Source organism: Oncorhynchus nerka, linkage group LG26 (genome assembly GCF_034236695.1).
Source record: "Oncorhynchus nerka isolate Pitt River linkage group LG26, Oner_Uvic_2.0, whole genome shotgun sequence".
NCBI lineage: Eukaryota > Metazoa > Chordata > Actinopteri > Salmoniformes > Salmonidae > Oncorhynchus > Oncorhynchus nerka.
In genome coordinates this window covers 1,821,989-1,849,707 of record NC_088421.1, presented here as the reverse complement: position 1 = coordinate 1,849,707, position 27,719 = coordinate 1,821,989, and the positions used below count along the sequence as shown (strand labels likewise).

Genomic DNA, 27,719 nt, shown 5'->3' with positions numbered 1-27,719 from the left:
TCCCCCTTGGTCGTTAAGGCAAATCTGGTCTGTAATAGGACGTTTTTTTCACACCTCGGCTATTAGACTATACTTTAGTAAAGATTGAATAGTCTATTGTTCAGCTATTAGCCCCCCTCACCAACTTGCAACAAATTGATGTCTTTTTGTCGAGAGCAAAACTTTATTTTCTAGTCAAACATTTTTTTCTGAAAGCAACTTTTAAAATGTTTTCAATCCAAAATAATTGTTCTGAAAGCCAAAACGAGGCTTCAGAGTAAAAAAGAAGATTTGCGATCAAATATTTAGTAATAGAGCACAAAACTTTATGCATTTTCTTCCCCAAAAATATTTCGAGAACAAATAAAGGAATTTGAAAACAAAACTCTCGCTAACAACCACCCTCCAATTTGGCAATTTTTTTGAGTATCAGTTTGGCTACAACCAATACTGTTCAGCCTTTCTTTCCGACACAAAGGAAGTCATAGCGGACACCTATGAAGAAGGACTGTGTCATGATGGCATCTCGGATAAGCAGCACTCCAACTTTTACATAGCTAGTAGTTAGCTCCTACGATTCAGTGTCGGTTCATAACATGACATTATATATTACATAGATACATACCGTAGAATGATAAATCATGCTATTATTATTCTCAAGCTAACCAAAAGCATTTAGCAACGAACGCCTGTTCTCGCCATTTACAGTTGAATTAACCTAACTTTCTTTCATGTCAACTCATAAGCCATGTCGTATTTGTTTCAAAGTCGATATATAATCATATTTCATGACAGTGTAACGGTTAGCTTTGTTTACAGAAGGATGAAAGAGCACAATATGTCTGTCAGGGAATGCTATTCTGATATGCCAAATGAAGAGTTAGACAAGAAAGTCAGCGCCATTAAGGCAAGGATGCCCCATGCGGGCTTTAGAATGGTCAAAGAAAGTCTCAGAGTAGACCATCGTGTACAATGGCGAAGAGTCTTTGCAGTGTGTAGATGGTGAAGGTATCATTGCCAGAATGATCCATCTGCGTTGCATTAATCGGCAAAAATGCTCTGTTCCTCTATCCCTGTCTCTCGTCCACATTGATACAAACCATACATTGATAAGGTACTAAGATTTATAATGTCTCCATCAAATCTAAGAAGTTATTTAAACTTTTTTTATTCTTACTTATTCCTAGACAAATGTTCAATGATGTATGAAATTGGAGTTGTTCTTCATCAACTGGTAATACATAAATAATGAAGCAGGTTAATATGTTAAACATTTCACTTTTAATTCCAATGCTTTGTTTTCAAGATACTAACCTGTTGTATATTATTTTGTATACATATTGCATATAGTATACATATTGCATATTTCCCAGCACCTAATGAACCACAATACCAGTCTGGTGTTAAGCTTTCTGTGTTGTATTGACATATCCTGTAAATGGCATCTGCTGCTTTCGATTGAATGGTCATATCTCAGTTGTTGTTTTCATATCTACAAAAAAAAAAAGCTATTTTCTTTACTTTCAGTGTGCGAGCTGATCAAGGGGTCGAAAATGTAAATTTTGCCAGATGTTCACGGTCTGAGGAACAGGCCGTGGAAGCTTAATTGCTGGGGAAAGTGTCCATAACCAGAGGTAATTAAACTGTTCTGTGTTCTCTTTCTCTCTTCCTCTCTGCCTGTCTTGTTGTGCATGGAACCTGTCTCACATGCACAGTTTGGAGGAAGAATGATACCTTGACCTTTCAAATTCTATCTACCTCTTCTGTGTGGGATGTGTGTACCTGTCTTGTCTGCGGGCAGATCTGCAGCATTTCACAGAGAGTTGGAATAATCACCTTTTAAGTAGAGGCGAACCTGACACCTCACCAACTGTGGCATATCGGAATGCTCCAAACTAGAGGTCGACCGATTATGATTTTTCAACGCCGATACCGATAATTGGAGGACCAAAAAAGCCGATGCCGATTAAATCGGACAATTTTTTTATTTGTAATAATTATAAATTACAACAATACTGATTTAACACTTATTTTAACTTAATATAAAACATCAATAAAATCAATTTATCCTCAAATAAATAATGAAACATGTTCAATTTGGTTTAAATAAAGCAAAAACAAAGTGTTGGAGAAGAAAGTAATATGTGCCATTAAAATGTGTGCCATTAAAATGTGTGCCATGTAAAATATGTGCCATGTAAAAAAGCTAACGTTTAAGTTCCTTGCTCAGAACATGAGAACATATGAAAGTTGGTGGTTCCTTTTAACATGAGACTTCAATATTCCAAGGTAAGAGGTTTTATGTTGTAGTTAATATAGTATTTATAGGACTTTTTCTCTCTATACCATTTGTATTTCATATACCTTTGACTATTGGATGTTCTTATAGGCACTATTGTATTGCCAGTGTAACAGTATAGCTTCCGTCCCCCTCCTCACCCCTACCTGGGCTCGAACCACGAACACGTCGACAACAGCCACACACAAAGCATCGTTACCCATCGCTCCACGCTCCGCGGCCCTTGCAGCGCAAGGGGAATAACTACTCCAAATCTAAATGCGAGTGACGTTTGAAACAGTATTTCACATTGGTAGCCATTTCACATTGGTTACACCAGCCATTAGGCTGATAGGCTTGAAGTCATAAACAGCGCTGAGCTTGCGAAGAGGTGCTGGCAAAACGCACGAGTGCTGTTTGAATGAATGATTACGGGCCTGCTGCTGCTCAGTCAGACTGCTCTATTAAATCAGACTTAATTATAACATAATAACACACAGAAATACGAGCCTTTGGTCATTAATATGATCGAATCCGGAAACTATAATTTCGAAAACAAAACGTTTATTATTTCAGTGAAGTACGGAACCGTTCGGTATTTTATCTAACGGGTGGAATCCCTTAATCTAAATATTCTTGTTATATTGCACAACCTTCAATGTATGTCATAATTATGTACAATTCTGGCAAATTAGTTCGCAATGAGCCAGGCAGCCCAAACTGTTGCATATTCCCTGACTCTGCGTGCAATGAACGCAAGAGAAATGACACAATTTCACCTGGTTAATATTGCCTGCTAAACTGGATTAGTAGTTATAACTAGTGATTATGATTGATTGTTTTTTTATAAGATAAGTTTAATGCTAGCTAGCCATTTACTTTGGCTTCTACTGCATTCGCGCTACTTGTGGAGTGGTTAGAGCTTTGGACTAGTTAACTGTGCGGTTGCAAGATTGGAACCACTGAGCTGACAAGGTGAAAATGTGTCGTTCTGCCCCTGAACAAGGCAGTTAACCCACAGTTCCTAGGCATTCATTGAAAATAAGAAAGTGTTCTTAACTGACTTGCCTAGTTAAATAAAAGGTATAATATATATATATATTTTTAATCGGAAATCAGTGCCCAAAAATACCGATTTCCGATTGTTATGAAAACTTGAAATCGGCCCTAATTAATCGGCCATTCCGATTAATTGGTCGACCTCTACTCCAAACATCTGTGCACATTTTTGTTTTTGCCTTAGCACTACACAGCTGATTAATTAAAATGTTCAAGTCATCATCAAGCTTCAAGTGGTATTTATGTCTAATAATGAAATTATCTTCTGTTGTTTGTCCTCATGTGTCTGTTTTTCAGCATAAAGTACTCTTTGGCCACTTAATGTGGACACCAGGTGAGACCACACACCTACAGTCTCTCTCCTTCACGTCATCCCTCTCCCCTTCTCTCTAAATCCTCTAGGTTATATCAGCTGTGTCGGTGAACCCCTCTCACCTTTGAACTGACTGACACAGAGGGCACAGGTGAGAGGTTGGATCAACAGGAAGTATTGTTAAAGAGATGTTTTACATTTACATTTAAGTCATTTAGCAGACGCTCTTATCCAGAGCGACTTACAAATTGGTGCGTTCACCTTAAGACATCCAGTGGAACAGCCACTTTACAATAGTGCATCTAAATCTTTTAAGGGGGGGGTGGGGGTGAGAAGGATTACTTTATCCTATCCTAGGTATTCCTGAAAGAGGTGGGGTTTCAGGTGTCTCCGGAAGGTGGTGATTGACTCCGCTGTCCTGGCGTCGTGAGGGAGTTTGTTCCACCATTGGGGGGCCAGAGCAGTGAACAGTTTTGACTGGGCTGCGCAGGAACTGTACTTCCTCAGTGGTAGGGAGGCGAGCAGGCCAGAGGTGGATGAACGCAGTGCCCTTGTTTGGGTGTAGGGCCTGATCAGAGCCTGGAGGTACTGAGGTGCCGTTCCCCTCACAGCTCCGTAGGCAAGCACCATGGTCTTGTAGCGGATGCGAGCTTCAACTGGAAGCCAGTGGAGAGAGCGGAGGAGCGGGGTTTACATTAGATGTTTTACATTGAAAAACAGATGGAGATGTAGTAGTCCCAGAGTTTATGACGCCTTGGATGTCATGGTGAGAGCAGAGCAGGGTGAAAAAACAACACAGACACAGTATTATGCCACAGATAACCTTATCTGTGTTGACACCAAGTAGGCAATCATTGGCTTAGAGGGAAATACACACACACTGCTGATGGCTCCCTCTAGTGTAATAAGTCTTAAACTGCAGCTACCCAAATGAGCCTTTGAAACTGTGGCCAAGTGTGGTGGCTTTTGGGGGAAAAGGTTTTGATTTAGATCCTAATTGTAATGTTCCTCCTGTGCCTCTCACTCCTCATTTACCCAGTCAATATTATATATCCAATTTAGCAGACACTTTATTCCAAGCATTTGACATTAGTGCTTGTACACATTTTCGTATGTGTGGCGCCAGGGGGAATGTATTCCACTATCCTGACTGCAGAGTTGCAAGCGCTATGCTCTACCAATTTTAGCCACATCAGTGAGTAAGCTTCTCTGACTTAGACTAGTTACAGGTCCCCTCAGTTCAAGTTCAATGCTGATGGGCTTTCTGGATTATAGTGTTTAGCAAGGGTTAAAGCCTTTAACACAGATATTTAATGCAAATATAACCAACCCCCTCTTGTCTCCCCGTTTCTCTTACCCTTCCTCTCTCCCTCTTGTCTGTTCTTCCTGAGTCTCTCTCTTTCTCGCTCCCCATCTCCTTCATCACTCTCTCACTGTCTCCCTGTTCCTCTCTCATCCTTGTTTCCTTGTACTTTAAGTGTCATTAGGCTGTAAATCTGAAGAAATCTATGCTTAATCCAGTAAGACTGTAATGTAGTGTGTCAACTGTCTGAACAGGATTAAAGTGGGGGTGTTAATGTGTTTGTGTGTGTATGTATGTGTGTGCACCAAGGTGTGTGTCTGTGTGCAGCATGATTGGTGTGTCTACTTGAGTACCTGACTTTGTGTGTGTGGCTCTGTATCCCAAACACTGACTGAATGGCATACTTGTGAATTCTTGTTATCTCAATTTGGATTTCTTTGTTCGACATTATTGCTATTTAAGGATTGTTCGGTCTTGGTCATTCCTCATTTGAGATAGGGATCTATTGTGCCTGGTGTGGATTATTGTGGACATCTCTTCTGGAATAACTACTATTCTGAGACCAGGCAATGTCCAGGAAACAGAAGTAAGAAATCTGAATATTTAGATGTAGACATGGGAATATTGTAGTGTTAGAAAAGATAATTGGACTCTATTTGTGTAGATATGAGTTAAATTAGTTTGAAAGCTTTAGAGGTCTTGTCGTGATAATAGTCCAGCATAATGCCTTTTATTTCTGAATGTTAAATGTGCATGAGACACTTTGTAACTGTAGGAGCGATACTTTCTTATTGTGATCAGCAGGACAATCTGGATGTCATTGAAACTATGTCTATCTAAAGACTATTTGACGGCAGATTCTGAAAGTCTGTGACTCAAACCTTAATGTTTGCTTGTCTGGAGTATGTCTGGCATATCACTCTAAGTAACTATAATCTATTTAGAAAACAAACACATAACAGGAATTCACAGTAAACAAAATTCTCACAATAACTTCTACATATGACTGAAAGTTGTTTGATGTGAACCTCTTTACCACTAATGAAATGTTCATTTAAAGCCTTAATCCTCTTTAGGGATAATTTAGTTCTATACGTAATTCTATTCCAGTCTGGATGGCAGCCATTTTTTAAGGACAGCAATGCCTTCTTGACCTCAGTGGTCTTTTAATTATTTTTCGTTAAGATGGAATCGATCAGAACTGGCTGTTGCTTAGGGGTTTGTTCCAAACCTGACCCGAACCATTGGAGTAGTCCCAAAATTGCAAACTCCACCCATTCTGCACACGATAAAGCTTAATCTGAATCAAGTGCACCTCAAGTATACAATAATACATTTGAAAGCATTACACATAAAACAGTAATGTCTAACTGTTTCCTCTCCAGTCTACATCTGCATTTACACTGGCAGCCCAATTCTGATTGTTTTATTCACTCATTGTTTTTTTAACCATTTAGATCAGCTTTTATGCCAATAATTGTTTAAAAGATCAGAATTGTGCTGCCTGTGTAAACACAGTTTATGCGTTTATATCAGCAATCTAGATCTCAAGAGTTTAATCCAGGGTAGTCAACACTACTCTCCTGCTTCCTAATCCACTGGTTAGCTACTGAAGCTGACCTCTATAAACTTGACTACACATTGTTATACAATATATATAATTAACTGTTAGACTCTGAAAACGCACTAGCCTATACACAGGGACAAACAGTTGGAGATCAGCCATGCTCAACATTCCGGCTTGTTGTATGTAGCTGGTTGTGTGTGCTGTCTGTTTTGTGTGTTTTTGTGTGATTATATATTTAAATTGATACCGTGTTGTTTGTGTGTGTGTGTGTTTATAACTATGTGTTTTTCTCAAGCAGGTGGCAGGAGGCCCTTGTTGTATACCCCAAGACCCACAAACTGACACAAAAGAAGAAGAGGAAAGTGGACACACCCACATCCCAGGTAGACCCTGTCTTCCGACTCATCATAACACAACCACAGATACTGTAAACCCGCCTTCTTTTCCTCATTGTTCTACCTCTATAGCTTTGTCAACAACATGGTGAGATGATGTCTAGTACAGTATGTCCAATGTTGGGATGAATTCTATATACACAATACAACTTGTGTATATAGCTGAAACTACACAACAGATGTTGTGGGATGCAGACTCATTTTGTCAGACTACTTGAGGTCTGAAAAGGTTGGAAAAACATTTGGAGTGAACTAAAGAGTTTGTTTATGACTGCATCAGTAGCAGAGTCAGGACTTTCCTGGCAGCAGGCTGGAGCCAATTGATTTCACCCTGCTTTATAAATGGTGCAGCCACAGATAGATGGCCCCTACTGATTGATTATTGTGTGTGTGTGTGTGTGTGTGTGTGTGTGTGTGTGTACTTGGTGAGGTTGCAGCTCTCAAGATTTGCACATCTCCCAATGGCATTCCGTCTTCCTAGAACGTCTGTCTGATGGCATCCTGTGCTCTAGTGTAATTAAGCATTAGTCAGGCTTGTGTGTGTGTGTGTGGGGAGGGACTTTTAGCGTTGTTGGTCAGCCGGCTGTGTGATTAAAAGGCCCAGTCAGATGGCCACATTAACAGAATTAGCTGCAGCGATCTGAACAGGATTAAAGGACACTCCCCTCCCAGGCTGATGGGATTGAGAGGCGGAGGAGCATCCGTGTCCCAAATGGCACCCCATTCTCTATATAGTAAAATAATTTTGACCTGGGTCCATACGTTACCATTTGGGACGCACGCAGGGGACGTGGCGCTGCTCCGTGGGACATTAAACTTGATGAGGGAGAGGAGCTAACTGGACTACATAGGGGATTCCTCGTCGAGTCAGATGGGAAACAGTTTACATTGGTCGTCCAGTGGTAGCAGTTGAAGTATCCACAGATTTGATTGAAATGTACTTCTGCATCCTCATCATTCCTCGTCCCTTTCTCCCTCTTATTTGTCTGTTTCTGAGTGACTCACATTATCTCTCTCTCTCGCTCTGACTCAATCTCTCTCTCCTTCTCTTACCTCTTTATTTCTTTCTCTCGCTCACTCTCCTTCCAGGAACCCGGGCCAGCTAGGGTGGCTGTGACCAGTGGAGTTGACCAGCTGGGCATCAGCAGGAAAAATACTGTTAGCATTAAAAGTAACAGCAGTGCTACTAGGGGCAGTGCTGGAAGTGCTAATGGTAGCTACAGCAGTTGCCCTAGCTGTAGCATCAGCAAAAGCGCTAGCAGCAAAAGTAGCGATAGTGTTAGCGGTAGCACTAGCCGACACGGCAGTGCTTGCAAAGCCATGGTGGAGAAGACTCCGACAGGTCGGTCCTGGCGGTGCCAGGAGGAACAACAGCAGAGGATAGGAGGCGGGAGAAGAACCCTCCCAAGCAGCCGCAGTTCTCCATCCATCAGCACCTCCTCTTCTCTCTGCTCTTTGTCTCCCTCCATGAGTGGCAGCGCTTCCCTCGACCAGCTCAGTCAAACCATCTCCAGAGACGGTAAGAGCAAACATATGGTCCATTGTTTGTTTTTATGTTTTTTGTGGCTTTAATGTGTGGTCATACTTGTTTTTCTATGCAATGGAGTGCTATGAGTATTTTTGTTTGCGCATCTGTTTTATGTGAGAGAGTTGTGTGTGAGGTGATTTTTGTTACTTTATGGTATTGTGTTAACTTTATGGAAACTGTGCTATGCCACCTTTTTGTTAAGAGAGGATGTACTTGGGACATGTTATACACAGGTATGTCAAATATTTGACAGAGTTAACCAAAGTGGAAAGATTTATTACAGATAAAGAGGCAATACATACAGGGAGACAGGTCACCACAACTTGAACAGACTAACTGTCTGGAAATACAGCTTAGAGGGCACACACAATGAATTAGCAGCAGGGCAAGGAATAACACCAAGTTTCCAAGACTCAAGCCTTGCATGTACAACTCACACTTGTTGTAAGATGGCACACTGGAGATTAAACACTCTGAAAGATGATAACACACTTTGTGATAATTAGAATGCAAAAGCACACACGTGAATTCATAAGACTGCTACTCTATAACCAAAATAGCCCCTCCAAAAGGCAGCCAGCCCTGAAGGTCTCTGGAGAAGGGGTGACAAAATAAGACAAACATATAAACACATAACAACGAAAAATGTAACTCGTCCGCCTGCCAAGGCAGCCCCAACCCTTTTGCCTCAATACCAGCTCATTCACTTAGGCAAAGAAAAACTACATCTAACATATGTAAGGAACACGCCTTTATGCTGCCGACTCCAAAAAAATGGTTCAAACTGTAACCAGTGCCTGCAAACGGGTTCAGGGTATCAGTCAACCTACCAAGGTAGCTACAAACAGCACAGGAATTACATCATCAATCAGTATTGATCACATCTTTACTAATGCTGCAGAAATGAGCTTGAAGGCAGTATCCAGATCCATCAGATGTAGTGATCACAATATAGTAGCCATATCTAGGAAAACCAGAGTTCCAAAGGCTGAGCCTAATATAATATAGTGTCATACAATACGTTTTGTAGTGATTCCTATGTTATTGATGTAAAGACTATCTGTTGGTCAGTGGTGTGTAATGAGGAGAAAACAGACACTGCACTTGACACATTTATGAAATTGCTCATTCCAGTTGCTAATAAGCATGCACTCATTAAGAAAATGACTAAGCTTTGGAACACCTTAAATTAAATTCTGGGAAAAAAGGCAAACTCATCTCCATCATTCATTGAATCAGATGGCTCATTAATCAGAAAACCAACTGATATTGCCAACTACTTTAATGATTTTTTCAAAATCAGAAAGATTAGCAAATTTAGGCATGACATGCCAGCAACAAATGCTGACATTACACACCCAAGTATATTTGACCAAATTATGAAAGACAAGCATTGTAATTTTAAATTCCATAAAGTTAGTGTGGAAGAGGTGAATTTTTGTTGTTGTTGATGTCTATCAACAATGACAAGCCACCGGGGTTTGACAACTTAGATGGAAAATTACTGAGGATAATAGCGGACGATATTGCCACGCCTATTTGTCATATTTTCAATTTAAGCCTCTAGAACGTGTGTGCCCCCGGCTTGAAGGGAAGCAAAAGTCATTCCGCTACCTAAGAATAGTAAAGCCCCCCTTACTGGCTCAAATAGCCAACCAATCAGCCTGTTACTAACCCTTAGTAAACTTTTGGGAAAAATTGTGTTTGACCAGATACAATGCTATTTTACAGTAAACAAATTGACAATAGACTTTCAGCATGCTTATAGGGAAGGACATTCAACAAGCACAACACTTACACAAATGACTGATGATTGGCTGAGAGAAATTGATGATAAAAAGATTGTGGGGGCTGTTTTGTTAGACTTTAGTGTGGCTTTTGTCATTATCGATCATAGTCTGCTGCTGGCAAAACTGATGTGTTATGGCTTTACACCCCCTGCTATATTCTGGATAAAGAGTTACCTGTCTAGCAGAACACAGAGGGGGTTCTTTAATGGAAGCCTCTCCAACATAATCCAGGTAGAATGAGGAATTCCAAGGCAGCTGTCTAGGCCCATTACTTTTTCCATCTTTTCTAATGAATTTCCACTGGCTTTGAGGATAACCAGAGTGTCTATGCAAGCAAATTTGGTGATACACAAAGCAACTCAAACGGTATTGAAATTGCATCAATGATGTCAATTTTTTGAATACATCTCCTGTCTGGCACGTCTCTTGTTATGCGGGTCAGAGCTACACTGACGGATGTGTTGACATGTTTTGAATGACCCTTCCTCCCTTTTTGTTCCATGCTGGCTGAAGACCTGAACACCAGACAAAGATGACAGGGGAGACATAAATATCTGTGCCATAGATGATAGTGTAAACTTTGAATTATATTTGCTGACACCCTACATTCAAATTTTGTCACGAGTAGAGTAACTTTTGAGCTATATAAACCACATCCCTCTGCAAACAAGCCTTCTCCGATGTTGGTTACAAGAGGGTACTTTTTAAACTAGGTTACTGTAAATCCCTTTAATAATCCCGCCTCCTAAATACAAGTGTTTGACATGTGGGAGGGGACTAATAACTAAATGATCAAACTTTATCCATGTATAAGCAAGTAATTGTTCATACTTTGATCATCATACTTTGATCTGGTTTCATCCAAATATAATTTTCGATTTTTACTGTTCATGACCTGTTTAAAATCTGCATTGTGTTGGAATAGTGTGAGCGTATACCGCTCATTAAAAATATTCATGCAAGCAGAATGCTGATTGGACATCTCTTCCTCCTCTAGACCGCCAATTGGCTAATCCTCCTGAGGAGTATTACAGTATTATATCAAGCATTTTTGAAACTGCTTTTTCTCTCTCCAATTTATGCTTTGGTCAAATAGAAGTATAGAATGAGTCAACAACATTAATTGGGTATGAGTTAACAGAATATACATTTTTAAAAGTAAGATTTTCACTGGGCAGTTACAGTGCCTTCCACATTTTGTTGTTGCAGCCTTAATTCCAAATGGATTAAATCTATTTTTTTCTCACCCAATCTACACACAATATCCCATAATAATAAAGTGAAAACATGTTTTAAAAAATTCTAGCAATTTTGGAAAATGTGATACAGAAATATCTCATTTACATAACTATTCACACAACTGAGTCATTACTTTGTAGACGCCCCTGTATCTTCGTAGTGACTGGGTCTATTGATACACCATCCAATATCTTCACCATGCTCAAAGTTATATTCAATGTCTGCTTTTTAAAATGTATTTCTGCACATCTACCAATAGGTGCCCTTCTTCGCAAGGCATTGGAAAACCTCCCTGGTCTTTGCGGTTGAATCTGTGTTTGAAATTCACAGCATTGAGTGCTGAAGCGCGTAAAAATTGTCTGTCCTCGCCTGGTTGCAACACTCACTACCGAGTTCCAAACTGCCTCTGCAAGGAACATCAGCACAAGAACTGTTCGTCTGGAGCTTCATGAAATGTGTTTTCATGGCCGAGTAGCCGCACACAAGCCTAAGATCACCATGCGCAATGCCAATAGTCAGCTGGAGTGGTGTATTGCTTGCTACCATTAGACTCTGGAGCAGTGGAAACACGTTCTCTGGAGTGATGAATCACCCTTCACCATCTGGCAGTCCGACAGACGGATCTAGATTTGGCGGATGCCAGGAGAATGCTACCTGCCCGAATTCATAGTGCCAACTGTAAAGTTTGGTGGAAGAGGAATAATAGTCTGGAGCTGTTTTTCATGATACGGGCTAGGCCCTTTAATTCCAGTGAAGGGAAATCTTACATCATATATTGACATTCTGTGCTTCCAACTTTGTGGCAACAGTTTGGGGAAGGCCTTTTCCTGTTTCAGCATGACAATGCCCCCATGCACAAAGCGAGGTCCATACAGAAATGGTTTGTCTAGATCAGTGTGGAAGAACTTGACTGGCCTGCACAACCCCTGACCTCAACTCCATCGAACACCTTTGGGATGAATTGGAATGCCGACTGCGAGCCTAGCCTAATCGCCCAACATCACTACCCGACCTCACTAATGCTCTTGTGGCTGAATGGAAGGAAGTCCCCGCAGCAATGTTCCAACATCTAGTGGAAATCCTTCCCAGAAGAGTGGAGGCTGTTATAGCAGCAAAGGGGGGGGGGGGGACTCCATATTAATGCCCATGATATTGGAATGAGATGTTTAACGAGCAGGTGTCCACAAACTTTTGGTCATTTTGTGTATTTAATCTTGCCATAACAAAGGGATTGAATACCCTTTACACAAATGATTTCACACACAACAATGAACTGAGCCACTTCAAGAAATTATCTGATGAATATAGTAAGCTGTGTCATGAGAGGAGACGATGCTCATCACAGGGATATAACAGAGTCCTTGGTGTGAGGCCAATTACTTGGACCTGAATGTACAGAAGACCAAGGAGCTAGTGGTAGATTTCTATTAATTGTGAAGAGATTGACACTGTTGTCTCTTATAATTACTTGGGTGTAAGAGTGGACAACAAACTGAACTATCAACAAAAAGCCCAATCCAGGCAGTAGATCTTTTAATGTATGTGACAAAATGCTTTGTATGTTCTATAGCAGTGTCATGGCGAGTGTAGTGACCTATGCCATTGTGTGCTGGAAAGGGAATTTAGCTAAGGAAGACTTAATCAAGCTTGACAATATCATTAACAAAGCCAGTGCTACAATTGGTTGCAGCCTGGAATCAATGCAGGACATGTTCATAAAAAGGCTGCATGTAAAAACACACATGATCATGGACAATGACACACACCCTATCCACAGCACTCTAATGCAACGCAGAAACAGCTTTCGTATCAGATTCATCCTGCCCAGATTTTCCAAAGAGAGGTTTAGATGGTCATTTTTACCCACAGCCATGAGGCTTTTTAATGAGTGTAATTGATTAACTGTTTTATGGGGTCTTTCTATTGGGAAATGTTGTTGCTTGTTTTCTAGGATGGAAAATCAGCACTTGAATCAGACTATTCTTATAGAGATACTACAGTTGGTGTATGTGCCTTTGACTTAGTGTATTTTTTCTTTTTATCGTGTTGGTCATTGTTGCGTGTTCTGTCATTGTAAGTCATTGATGCATGCTGTGATAAAACAATTTAAAATTAATAAAGTAATACTCTACGGTCGTGGCCAAAAGTTTTGAGAATGACACAAATATTAATTTTCATAAAGTTTGCTTCCTCAGTTTGTATGATGGCAATTTGCATATACTCCAGAATGTTATGAAGAGTGATCAGATGAATTGCGATTAATTGCAAAGTCCCCCTTTGCCATGCAAATGAACTGAATCCCCCAAAAACATTTCTACTGAATTTCAGCCCTGCCACAAAAGGTCAGTGATTCTCTCGCTAACACAGGTGGGAGTGTTGACGAGGACAAGGCTGGAGATCACTCCGTCATGCTGATTGAGTTCGAAATACAGACTGGAAGCTTCAAAAGGAGGGTGGTGCTTGGAATCATTGTTCTTCCTCTGTCAATCATGGTTACCTGCAAGGAATCACGTGCCGTCATCATTACTTTGCACAAAAGGGGTACACAGACAAGGATATTGCTGCCAGTAAGATTGCACCTAAATCAACCATTTATCAGATCATCAAAAACTTCAAGGAGAGTGGTTCAATTGTTGTGAAGAAGGCTTCAGGGCGCCCAAGAAAGTCCAGCAAGCGCTAGGACCATCTCCTAAAGTTGATTCAGCTGCGGGATCGGGGCACCACCAGTACAGAGCTTGCTCAGGAATGGCAGCAGGCAGGTGTGAGTGCATCTGCACGCATAGTGAGGCGAAGACTTTTGGAGTATGGCCCAGTGTCAATAAGGGCAGCAAAGAAGCCACTTCTCTCCAGGAGAAACATCAGGGAGAGGCTGATATTCTGCAAACGGTACAGGGATTGGACTTCTGAGGACTGGGGTAAAATCATTTTCTCTGATGAATCCCCTTTCCGATTGTTTGGGGCATCCGGAAAAAAGCTTGTCCGGAGAAGACAAGGTGAGCGCTACCATCAGTCCTGTGTCATGCCAACAGTAAAGCATCCTGAGAACATTCATGTGTGGGGTTGCTTCTCAGCCAAGGGAGTGGGCTCACTCACAATTTTGCCTGAGAACACAGCCATGAATAAAGAATGGTATCAACACATTCCCGAGAGCAACTTCTCCCAACCATCCAGGAACAGTTTGGTGACAAACAATGCCTTTTCCAGCATGATGGAGCACCTTTCCATAAGGCAAAAGTGATAACTAAGTGGCTCGGGGAACAAAACATTGATATTTTGGGTCCATGGATAGGAAACTCCCCAGACCTTAATCCCATTGAGAACGTGTGATCAATCCTCAAGAGGTGGGTGGACAAACAAAAACCCACAAATTCGGACCAACTCCAAGCATTGATTATGCAAGAATGGGCTGCCATCAGTCAGGATGTGGCCCAGAAGTTAATTGACAGCATGTCAGGGCGGATTGCAGAGGTCTTGAAAAAGAAGGGTCAACACTGCAAATATTGACTCTTTGCATCAAGTTCATGTAATTGTCAATAAAAACCTTTGACACTTATGAAATGCTTGTAATTATAATTCAGTATTCCATAGTAACATCTGACAAAATATCTAAAGACACTGAAGCAGCAAACTTTGTGAAAATTAATATTTGTGTCATTCTCAAAACTTTTGGCCACGACTGTACTCAAAACATTTCAGCTTTTCATTTTTAATTATTTCATTCATATTTCTAAATACATAATTCCACTTTGACATTATGGGGTATTGTGTGTAGGCCAGCAAAATGATTTATATATATATATATATATACTGTGCTAGTCAAAAGTTTAGACACACCTACTCACTCAAGGGTTTTTCTTTATTTTACTATTTTCTACATTGTAGAATGTTTGTGAAGACATCAAAATGATGAAATAACACATGGAATCATGTAGTAACCAAAAAAGGGTTAAAGAGCTTTGTACTCTCTTGGCATTCTCTCAACCAGCTTCATGAGGTAGTCACCTGGAATGAATTTCAATTAACAGGTATAGTGGCTTGCGAAAGTATTCACCCCCCTTAAAAAATGTTCTATTATGTTGTCTGGATATTTTTCTATCATTTGATTTACACAATATGCCTACCACTTTGAAGTTGCAAAATATTTTTTCCTGTGAAACAAACAAGACAAAAAAACTGAACTTGAGCGTGCATAACTATTCACCCCCCCCCCCCCCAAAGTCAATACTTTAGAGCCACCTTTTGCAGCAATTACAGCTGCAAGTTTGGCACATCTAGCCACTGGGATTTGTGCCTATTATTCAAGGCAAAACTGCTCCAACTCCTTCAAGTTGGTTCCGCCGATGCACAGCAATCTCTAAGTCATACCACAGATTCTCAATTGGATTGAGGTCTGGGCTCTGACTAGGCCATTCCAAGACATTTAAATGTTTCCCCTCAAACCACTCGAGTGTTGCTTTAGCAGTATGCTAGGGTCATTGTCCTGCTGGAAGGTGAACCTCCATCCCAGTCTCAAATCTCTGGAAAACTGAATCAGGTTTCTCTCAAGAATTTCCCTGTATTTAGCACCATCTATCCCTTCAGTTCTGGACAGTTTCCCAGTCCCTGCCGATGAAAAACATATCCAAACGCTCATTCTGGTCAGCGTTATATCGGACAAAAACATCAAAAAGTTATTTACAGGTCGAAGAAACATTTCAAACTATGTACAGAATCAATCATTAGGATTGTTTTTAACATATATCGTCAATAAAGTTCCAAACGGACTATTCCTTCTTGTCTTCATGACAAGACTGGCTAGGTCACTCCAAACCTTGAGATGCTTCTTACTGAGCCACTCCTTAGTTGCCCTGGCTGTGTGTTTCGGGTCGTTGTCATGCTGGAAGACCCAGCCACAACCCATCTTCAATGCTCTTACTGAGGGAGGAGGTTGTTGGCCAAGATCTCTCGATACATGGCCCCATCCATCCTCCCTTCAATACGGTGCAGTCATCCTGTCCCCTTTGCAGAAAAGCATCCCCAAAGAATGATTTTTCCACCTCCATGCTTCACTGTTGGGATGGTGTTCTTGGGGTTGTACTCATCCTTCTTCTTCCTCCAAACACGGCGAGTGGAGTTTAGACCAAAAAGCTCTATTTTTGTCTCATCATACCACATGACCTTCTCTCATTCCTCCTCTGGATCATCCAGATGGTCATTGGCAAACTTCAGATGGACATGCGCTGGCTTGAGCAGGGGGACCTTGCTTGCGCTGCAGGATTTTAATCCATGACGGCGTAGTGTGTAACTAATGGTTTTCTTTGAGACTGTGGTCCCAGCTCTCTTCAGGTCATTGACCAGGTCCTGCCGTGTAGTTCTGGACTGATCCCTCACCTACTTCATGATCATTGATGCCCCACGAGGTGAGATCTTGCATGGAGCCCCAGACCGAGGGTGATTGACCGTCATCTTGAACTTCTTCCATTTTCTAATAATTGCGCCAACAGTTGTTGCCTTCTCACCAAGCTGCTTGCCTATTGTCCTGTAGCCCATCCCAGCATTGTGCAGGTCTACAATTTTAACCCTGATGTCCTTACACAGCTCTCTGGTCTTTGCCATTGTGGAGAGGTTGGAGTCTGTTTGATTGAGTGTGTGGACAGGTGTCTTTTATACAGGTAACGAGTTCAAACAGGTGCATTTAATACAGGTAATGAGTGGAGAACAGGAGGGCTTCTTAAAGAAAAACTAACAGGTATGTGAGAGCCGGTATTCTTACTGGTTGGTAGGTGATCAAATACTTATGTCATGCAATAAAATGCAAATTAATTACTTAAAAATCATACAATGTGATTTTCTGGATTTTTGTTTTAGATTCCGCCTCTCACAGTTGAAGTGTACATATGATAAAACATTACAGACCTCTACATGCTTTGTAAATAGGACAACCTGCAAAATCGGCAGTGTATCAAATACTTGTTCTCCCTACTGTATATTAGCAACTGAGACTGAGGAGTAGGCCGTTTACTTTGGGCAACTTATTCATCCAAGCCACTCAATACTGCCCCCAGCCATAAGAAGTGAAGCAATGGCCACTCTTCTATAAAGCCCAGCTCTGTGGAGTGTATGGCTTAACTTCTTGGTGACAGGGGGGCAGTATTGAGTAGCTTGGATGAATAAGGTGCCCAGAGTAAACTGCCTGCTACTCTGTCCCAGATGCTAATATATGCATATTATTAGTAGTATTGGATAGAAAACACTCTGAAGTGTCTAAAACTGTTTGAATTATGTCTGTGAGTATATCAGAACTCATATGGCAGGCGAAAACCTGACAAAAATCCAACCAGGAAGTGGGAAATCTGAGGTTTTCAGTTTTTCAACTGTTTGCCATTCCAATATACAGTGTAAATGGGGTCATATTGCACTTCCTAAGATGTCAACAGTCTTTAGAACGTTGTTTCAGGCTTCTACTGTGAAGTGGGGGCGAATGAGAGCTGATTGAGCAAGGTGTCTGGCAGAGTGCCACAGGCTCGTGAGGAGCAGTCACGAGAGAGTTAGCTCTCGTTCCATTGTTTTTCTACAGACATAGGAATTCTCCGGGTGTAACATTATCGAACATTTATGATAAAAACATCCTAAAGATTGATTCTCTACCTAGTTTGACAAGTTTCTACGCACTGTAATATAACTTTTTTAACTTTTCGTCCGACGTTCGGCTGGACCTGAACGCGCGTTTGGATTTTTTTAACCAAACGCGCTAACAAAAGAAGCTATCTTATAATAACGGATCTAACGGTGGGATCCTTGGGATGTTAAAAGTTTCAGATATTTTTTATAACCCAACCCTGATCTGTACTTCTCTACAACTTTGTCCCTGACTAGTTTGGAGAGCTTCTTGGTCTTCATGGTGCCGCTTGCTTGGTGGTGCCTCTTGCTTAGTGGTGTTGCAGACTGGGACCTTTCAGAACAGGTGTATACTGAGATCATGTGACAGATCATGTGACACTTAGATTGCACAGGTGGACTTTATCTAATTACGTGACTTCTGAAGGTAATTGCTGGCACCAGATCTTATTTAGGGGCTTCATAGCAAAGAGGTGAATACATATGCACACACCACTTTTCCACTTTTTATTTTTTTTATTTTTTTTAAATAAGTAATTATTTTCATTTCACTTCACCAATGTGGACTATTTTGTCTATGTCCATTACATGAAATCCAAATAAAAATCCATTTAAATTACAGGTTGTAATGCAACAAAATAGGAAAAACTCAAAAGGGGATGAATACTTTTGCAAGGTACTGTATGAGTTGTTAAAAGTTAATTTGTGGAATTTCTTTCCTTCTTAATGCGTTTGAGCCAATAAGTTGTGTTGTGACAAGGTAGGGGTGGTATACAGAAGATAGCCCTATTTGGTAAAAGACCAAGTCCATATTATGGCAAGAACAGCTCAAATAAGCAAAGAGAAACGACAGTCTATCATTACTTTAAGACATGAAGGTCAGTCAATACAGAACATTTCAAGAATTTTGACAGTTTCTTCAAGTGCAGTCGCAAAAACCATAAAGGGCTATGATGAAATTGGCTCTCATGAGGACCGCCACAGGAAAGGAAGACCTAGAGTTACCTCTGCTGCAGAGGATAAGTTCATTAGAGTTAGCTGCACATCAGATTGCAGCCCAAATAAATGCTTCACAGAGTTCAAGTAACAGACACATCTCAAACCTGAACTGTTCAGAGAAGACTGCAGGAATCACGCATTCATGGTTGAATTGCTGCAAAGAAACCACTACTAAAGGACATCAATAAGAAGAAGAGACTAGCTTGGTTCAAGAAACATGAGCAATGGACAGTAGACCGGTGGAAATCTGTATTTTGTCCCGATGAGTCCAAATGTGAGATTTTAGGTTCCAACCGTTGTGTCTTTGTGTGAGACAGAGTAGGTGAACGGATGATCTCTGCATGTGTGGTTCCCACCATGAAGCATGGAGGATGAGATGTGATGGTGTTGGGGTTCTTTGTTGGTGACACTGTCTGTGATTTATTTAGAATTCAAGGCACACTAGCATGGCTACCACAGTATTCTTCAGCGATACGCCATCCTATGGTTTGCGCTTAGTGAGACTATAATTTGTTTTTCAGCAGTACAATGACCCAACACACCTCCAGGCTGTGTAAGGGCTATTTGACCAAGAAGGAGAGTGACGGAGTGCTGCATTTGATGACCTGGCCTACACAATCACCCGACCTCAACCTAATTGTGATTGTTTGGATATGAGTTGTACCGCAGAGTGAAGGAAAAGCAGCCAACAAGTGCTCAGCATACATGGGAACTCCTTCAAGATGGTTGGAAAAGCATTCCAAGTGAACTTGGTTGAGAGAATGCTGAGAGTGTGCAAAGCTGTCATCAAGGCAAAGGGGGGCTACTTCGAAGAATCTCAAATATAAAATATATTTTACTTTTACACTTTTTTGGTTACTACATGATTCCATGTGTGTTAAATCATAGTTTAATGTCTTCACTATTATTCTACAATGTAGAAAATTGTGAAAAAAATAAAGAAAAACCCATGTGTCCAAACTTTTGACTGGTACTGTGATTTTATTATTGTTTTTTACATTTGTTTTTTTATATATTTAAAAAAATATTTTTACTTGCTTTTTCTCCCCAATTTCATGATATCAGATCGGTAATTACGATCTTGTCTCATCGCTGCAACTCCACAATGGTCTCGGGAGAGGCAAAGGTCAAGAGCCATGCGTCACTGACTTCCGGCGCCGACTGAGATGGCCGCCTCGCTTCGCGTTCCTAGGAAACTATGCAGTTTTTTGTTTTTTTACGTGTTATTTCTTACATTAGTACCCCAGGTCATCTTAGGTTTCATTACATACAGTCGAGAAGAACTACTGAATATAAGATCAGCGTCAACTCACCATCAGTACGACCAAGAATATGTTTTCCGCGACGCGGATCCGGTGTTCTGCCTTACAAACAGGACAACGGAATGGATCGCATGCAGCGACCCAAGGAAACGACTCCGAAAAAGAGGGAAACGAGGCGGTGTTCTGGTCAGACTCCGAAAAAGGGCACATCGCGCACCACTCCCCAGCATTCTTCTTGCCAATGTCCAGTCTCTTGACAACAAGGTTGACGAAATCCGAGCAAGGGTAGCATTCCAGAGGGACAACAGAGACTGCAACGTTCTCTGCTTCACGGAAACATGGCTTACTGGGAAGACGCTATCCGATGCGGTGCAGCCAACGGGTTTCTCCACGCATCGCGCCGACAGAAACAAACATCTTTCTGGTAAGAAGAGGGGCGGGGCGTATGCCTCATGACTAACGAGACATGGTGTGATGAAGGAAACATACAGGAACTCAAATCCTTCTGTTCACCTGATTTAGAATTCCTCACAATCAAATGTAGACCGCATTATCTTCCAAGAGAATTCTCTTCGATTATAATCACAGCCGTATATATCCCCCCCAAGCAGACACATCGATGGCTCTGAACGAACTTTATTTAACTCTTTGCAAACTGGAAACCATTTATCCGGAGGCTGCATTCATTGTAGCTGGGGATTTTAACAAAGCTAATCTGAAAACAAGACTCCCTAAATTTTATCAGCATATCGATTGCGCAAGCAGGGGTGGTAAAACCTTGGATCATTGTTACTCTAACTTCCGCGACGCATATAAGGCCCTGCCCCGCCCCCCTTTCGGAAAAGCTGACCACGACTCCATTTTGCTGATCCCTGCCTACAGGCAGAAACTAAAACAAGAGGCTCCCACGCTGAGGTCTGTCCAACGCTGGTCAGACCAAGCTGACTCCACACTCCAAGACTGCTTCCATCACGTGGACTGGGACATGTTTCGTATTGCGTCAGATGGAAATATTGACGAATACGCTGATTCGGTGTGCGAGTTCATTAGAACGTGCGTCGAAGATGTCGTTCCCATAGCAACGATAAAAACATTCCCAAACCAGAAACCGTGGATTGATGGCAGCATTCGCGTGAAACTGAAAGCGCGAACCACTGCTTTTAATCAGGGCAAGGTGTCTGGTAACATGTCCGAATATAAACAGTGCAGCTATTCCCTCCGCAAGGCTATTAAACAAGCTAAGCGTCAGTACAGAGACAAAGTGGAATCTCAATTCAATGGCTCAGACACAAGAGGCATGTGGCAGGGTCTACAGTCAATCATGGACTACAAGTAGAAACCCAGCCCAGTCACGGACCAGGATGTCTTGCTCCCAGGCAGACTAAATAACTTTTTTGCCCGCTTTGAGGACAATACAGTGCCACTGACACGGCCTGCAACGAAAACATGCGGACTCTCCTTCACTGCAGCCGAGGTGAGTAAGACATTTAAACGTGTTAACCCTCGCAAGGCTGCAGGCCCAGACGGCACGTTCAAGAGTTTTGGAGAGAAAAGAAAGAAGGGATACTGGTCTGTAGTTGTTGACATCGGAGGGATCGAGTGTAGGTTTTTTCAGAAGGGGTGCAACTCTCGCTCTCTTGAAGACGGAAGGGACGTTGCCAGCGGTCAGGGATGAGTTGATGAGCGAGGTGAGGTAAGGGAGAAGGTCTCCGGAAATGGTCTGGAGAAGAGAGGAGGGGATAGGGTCAAGCGGGCAGGTTGTTGGGCGGCCGGCCGTCACAAGACGCGAGATTTCATCTGGAGAGAGAGGGGAGAAAGAGGTCAGAGCACAGGGTAGGGCAGTGTGAGCAGAACCAGCTGCAATCTCAACCACACTGCACACTGCCCTAACCCACCTGGACAAGAGGAATACCTATGTGAGAATGCTGTTCATCGACTACAGCTCGGCATTCAACACCATAGTACCCTCCAAGCTCGTCATCAAGCTCGAGACCCTGGGTCTCGACCCCGCCCTGTGCAACTGGGTACTGGACTTCCTGACGGGCCGCCCCCAGGTGGTGAGGGTAGGCAACAACATCTCCTCCCCGCTGATCCTCAACACGGGGGCCCCACAAGGGTGCGTTCTGAGCCCTCTCCTGTACTCCCTGTTCACCCACGACTGCGTGGCCACGCACGCTCCAACTCAATCATCAAGTTTGCGGACGACACAACAGTGGTAGGCTTGATTACCAACAACGACGAGACGGCCTACAGGGAGGAGGTGAGGGCCCTCGGAGTGTGGTGTCAGGAAAATAACCTCACACTCAACGTCAACAAAACTAAGGAGATGATTGTGGACTTCAGGAAACAGCAGAGGGAACACCCCCTATCCACATCGATGGAACAGTAGTGGAGAGGGTAGCAAGTTTTAAGTTCCTCGGCATACACATCACAGACAAACTGAATTGGTCCACTCACACTGACAGCGTCGTGAAGAAGGCGCAGCAGCGCCTCTTCAACCTCAGGAGGCTGAAGAAATTCGGCTTGTCACCAAAAGCACTCACAAACTTCTACAGATGCACAATCGAGAGCATCCTGGCGGGCTGTATCACCGCCTGGTACGGCAACTGCTCCGCCCTCAACCGTAAGGCTCTCCAGAGGGTAGTGAGGTCTGCACAACGCATCACCGGGGGCAAACTACCTGCCCTCCAGGACACCTACACCACCCGATGTTACAGGAAGGCCATAAAGATCATCAAGGACATCAACCACCCGAACCACTGCCTGTTCACCCCGCTATCATCCAGAAGGCGAGGTCAGTACAGGTGCATCAAAGCTGGGACCGAGAGACTGAAAAACAGCTTCTATCTCAAGGCCATCAGACTGTTAAACAGCCACCACTAACATTGAGTAGCTGCTGCCAACACACTGTCATTGACACTGACCCAACTCCAGCTACTTTAATAATGGGAATTGATGGGAAATGATGTAAATATATCACTAGCCACTTTAAACAATGCTACCTTATATAATGTTACTTACCCTACATTATTCATCTCATATGCATACGTATATACTGTACTCTAGATCATCGACTGCATCCTTATGTCACTAGCCACTTTAACTATGCCACTTTGTTTACTTTGTCTACATACTCATCTCATATGTATATACTGTACTCGATACCATCTACTGTATGCTGCTCTATACCATCACTCATTCATATATCCTTATGTACATATTCCTTATCCCCTTACACTGTGTATAAGACAGTAGTTTTGGAATTGTTAGTTAGATTACTTGTTGGTTATCACTGCATTGTCGGAACTAGAAGCACAAGCATTTCGCTACACTCGCATTAACATCTGCTAACCATGTGTGTGTGACAAATAAAATTTGATTTGATTTGATCCCCCGAAACATGACCGCCAAGCCGCACTGCTTTTTGACACACTGCTTGTTTAACCCGAAAGCCAGCTGCACCAATGTGTCGGAGGAAACACCGTCCAACTAACAACCGAAGTTAGCTTGCAGGCGCCCTGCCCGCCACAAGGAGCGATGACAAAAAATATGAATTTAATCTATTTTAAATTAACTTCTTGCGTCGAGCAATCCCGTATCCGGGAGCGTAATCATAGCCTCAAGCTCATTACCATAACGCAACGTTAACTATTCATGAAAATCGCAAATGAAATGAAATAAATATATTGGCTCACAAGCTTAGCCTTTTGTTAACAACACTGTCATCTCAGATTTTCAAAATATGCTTTTCAACCATAGCTACACAAGCATTTGTGTAAGACTATTGATAGCTAGCATAGCATTAAGCCTAGCATTCAGCAGGCAACATTTTCACAAAAACAAGAAAAGCATTCAAATAAAATAATTTACCTTTGAAGAACTTCGGATGTTTTCAATGAGGAGACTCTCAGTTAGATAGCAAATGTTCAGTTTTCCCAAAAAGATTATTTGTGTAGGAGAAATCGCTCCGTTTTGTTCATCACGTTTGGCTAAGAAAACCCCCCGAAAATTCAGTCATTAAAACGCCAAACTTTTTTCCAAATTAACTCCATAATATCGACAGAAACATGGCAAACGTTGTTTAGAATCAATCCTCAAGGTGATTTTCACATATCTATTCGATGATAAATCATTCGTGGCAGTTTGGTTTCTCTTCTGAACCAAATGGAAAAATGCACGCAGCTGGAGATTACGCAATAATTTCGACGGAGGACACCAAGTGGACACCTGGTAAATGTAGTCTCTTATGGTCAATCTTCCAATGATATGCCTACAAATACGTCACAATACTGCAGACACCTTGGGGAAACGACAGAAAGTGTAGACTCATTCCTGGCGCATTCACAGCCATATAAGGAGACATTGGAACACAGCGCATTCAAAATCTGGGGCACTTCCTGTATGAAATTTAATCTTGGTTTCACCTGTAGCATTAGTTCTGTGGCACTCACAGACAATATCTTTGCAGTTTTGGAAACGTCAGAGTGTTTTCTTTCCAAAGCTGTCAATTATATGCATAGTCGAGCATCTTGTCGTGACAAAATATCTTGTTTAAAACGGGAATGTTTTTTTTCCCAAAAATTAAAAGAGCTATATCGAAGAAGTTAAGGCTGTAACACAACAAAATGTGGAAAAAATCAAGGGATGTGAATACTTTCTGAAGGCACTGGAGTTGCCACAAAGCCCCAGCTCGGGACAGATTATTCCTGACTGAGTGAAACCAGCGTTTATACACTCACACAGACACACCACACAGACACACATATACACACACACACGTTCCTGTTGGTGGCCCACTTTATGCACAAATTTACCTACAATTTACTGGTTATTCCCATTGATTTATCTGTATTGCAGATTAACCCTTCCCTTCCTCTTCCCCCGTTCCCTCTCCTTGGAACTCCCTCCCCAGATGCCCAACAATTCCTTCTACATTCCGGACCCAAGTCTCGGGCAGAGAGTGGTTGCTCCTCCCTAGAGAAGAACATACCAGCTACAGACTCCTGGCAGCCATCTTTGTCTCTGTCCAGTGTTTCTCCCAGGGACCCCCTGAGGTTTGTCTTCCTCCCCATCAACGGTCCCTTGGCATCTCCCGTCTCTTCCTCCTCTTCTGGTTGCTCTTCCTCCTCCTCCCCTTGTCCTCAGGTCCTGATTGGCAGGTCCCCAATGGGCTCAAGATGCTCTGCCACCAGCACGTCCTTCGGCTGGCTACGGGGTGAGTCTACCAGGGGCATGGTGAAGGTGGACAAGGGCCGGGCTGAGGACCAGGGTGACGACCCCCGGGGTCCCAGTGTGGGGAGACCAAAGTATGTGTGGTTGGCTGATGTGCACAGGACCAGACGGCTGGATGACAGGGAGACGATGGGGGCCTTCGGGGCCCAGGCAGGGAGTCTGGTGCAGGGTAGAGCAGACAGCCCTGGCAGGGACCAGCTCAACAGGCTATTTGTCTTGGAACGCAGGTCAGACTTCTTAGTCACAGCGGTGTTTGAGAGCATAAATTCTTCTCAAGTCGCTGATCACCGACAGAGCAGACTGACTGAGCAGAATTGATGCTCTCATGTCTCTTTTTGCCACATGAGCTGTCGTGTTCACCATCTCAAAACTTGTATCTTCTGTTTTTATGTTCATACGTTCCAAACACAAATCATACTCCTTTGTTGTTTTCCCTGTCTTAGGTCTCTGGAGCCCCACCAACCATGTCACTCAGCCCTACTGGGACTGCCCGTTCCTGCCTGTTGGCCTCTTTCCAAACCATCCAACAAACAAAACATGGGGCTCCAGCCATCACCCCTACATTACCAAATCCATTCCTATCATCACAACCTATTATTTTGCCTCTGCATTCCTTATTATTACCATGCTGAAATTACATTACTAAACATGTAAACTTGACATTTTGTTAGTTATCTGTTTGTGTACTTTTGCGTTATGTAAGTCATTTAAGTTCAGCATTGATATGTGTTGTTCTCTTTGTGTATTTTAAGGGAATGTGTTTGGGTACTTTTGCATTTAGTAAGTCAATTGAGTTAAGCATTGATATGTGTACTCTGTGTGTGTTTGTTTGTTTTGGGATCAGGAGGTCGCAGGTCATAGACCAGTTAGACGGTGATCACGTTGACAACATGGACACCAGCTCTTCATCTGACCCGACCTCCTCTTCCTCATCATTCTCCAACACCACAAGCCAGACCCGACACAGCAGAATGCAGATAAGCAAAAAACAGGTACAATGACCATTTTTGGTAAACGGATTATTGCGCAATAAACTACCAGTATATTGATCACATTAATATAGCTTTGGACTACCAAGTACCTGAATTGTGAGATATGTGGAGATAGAAACTGCTGTTGAAACTGAAGAGACATTAAGTAGTGTCCAATCAAACTGCATATTTTGGCCAATGGGTAAAATAATGTTAATTGTGTAGATACTCCTCTAAGAAAACCAATGTTCCAAACCTCTTGTCTCTATCATAATCCGTTCAAAACCTATTTGACTTTTTACACTTGTAGGATGGTCAAAATTAGGGTGAATAAATCAATGGCCAGAAAAAAAAGTTGTCAAAAAATTGCATCGCGTCAGATAGGCTGTGCGAGAATTAAGGCTGCCTGACAGGTTTACCATTGAATTCGTCATCTTGCTTCTCAAATCCGGAGGACATAAAACAATATAGAGGTAAGATAGATATCTATTTTGAGATATGACAGGTAGCATTTTCATGTTTTAGTATACACTTTTCATAACGCGAAGTTCCTGCTCTTTTTTGAAGACTTATCACAAAAAAAAGCGCCTCTCTTTGAAACGTCAACGGAGCACTGAGCATTCCCGCAAGCTTTTTTTAAATCTTCAAAGCCTTTTATATTTAATTCAGCTCGTGTCAGGCTAATTTGATATTTGCGGAAACAACTTGGAAGGGGACGACCACAAAATGTTATATCCTCAAAAGCATCAGCGAGAAAGCCGCACCGCTCTTTGTCAACAGAGCTCGGTGCTTATTATCAGATGTATTAGGTTACGAAATCTAACTTTTTGGATATTATGTTAATGATATGTTAGAGAGACCCCACTGAACGATTTTAGAATATTTAGAATCATATTTAAGGAAGTGAAATCAAATCAAATCAAATTGTATTGGTCACATACACATATTAATCAGATGTTATTGCTTGTGTTCCTAGCTCCAACAGTGCAGTAATATCTAACAATACACACAAATCTGAAAGTTAAATAATGGAATTAAGAACTATATAAATATTAGGACGTGCAATGTCAGAGTGGCATTGACTAAAATACAATAGAATAGAATACAGCGTATACATATGAAACTAGTAAAGCAGTATGTTCCACCTTCTCCACTGTGGTCCCGTCAATGGGGATAGGGGCGTGCTACCTCTGCTCCTGAAGTCCAC

General features: G+C 42.1%; 1 protein-coding gene across 4 annotated transcripts in view; it reads left to right on the top strand.

The window, feature by feature from the left end:
• Positions 1–5,255: 5,255 nt before the first annotated feature.
• LOC115109977 (uncharacterized) overlaps positions 5,256–27,719 on the top strand; it is an 88,439-nt gene continuing 65,975 nt past the window's right edge. For 2 of the 4 annotated variants that reach the window (XM_029635261.2, XM_029635259.2), the window contains exons 1-5: positions 5,257–5,518; positions 6,795–6,882; positions 7,984–8,413; positions 25,222–25,363; positions 26,386–26,533. In XM_029635261.2, coding sequence (XP_029491121.2) covers positions 5,502–5,518; positions 6,795–6,882; positions 7,984–8,413; positions 25,222–25,363; positions 26,386–26,533 — 825 coding nt within the window. In that variant the 5' untranslated portion in view covers positions 5,257–5,501. Of the gene's footprint in view, positions 5,519–6,794; positions 6,883–7,983; positions 8,414–25,221; positions 25,364–26,385; positions 26,534–27,719 lie in introns of all 4 variants that reach the window. The other 2 variants (XM_029635262.2, XM_029635260.2) reach the window with 2 other exon arrangements.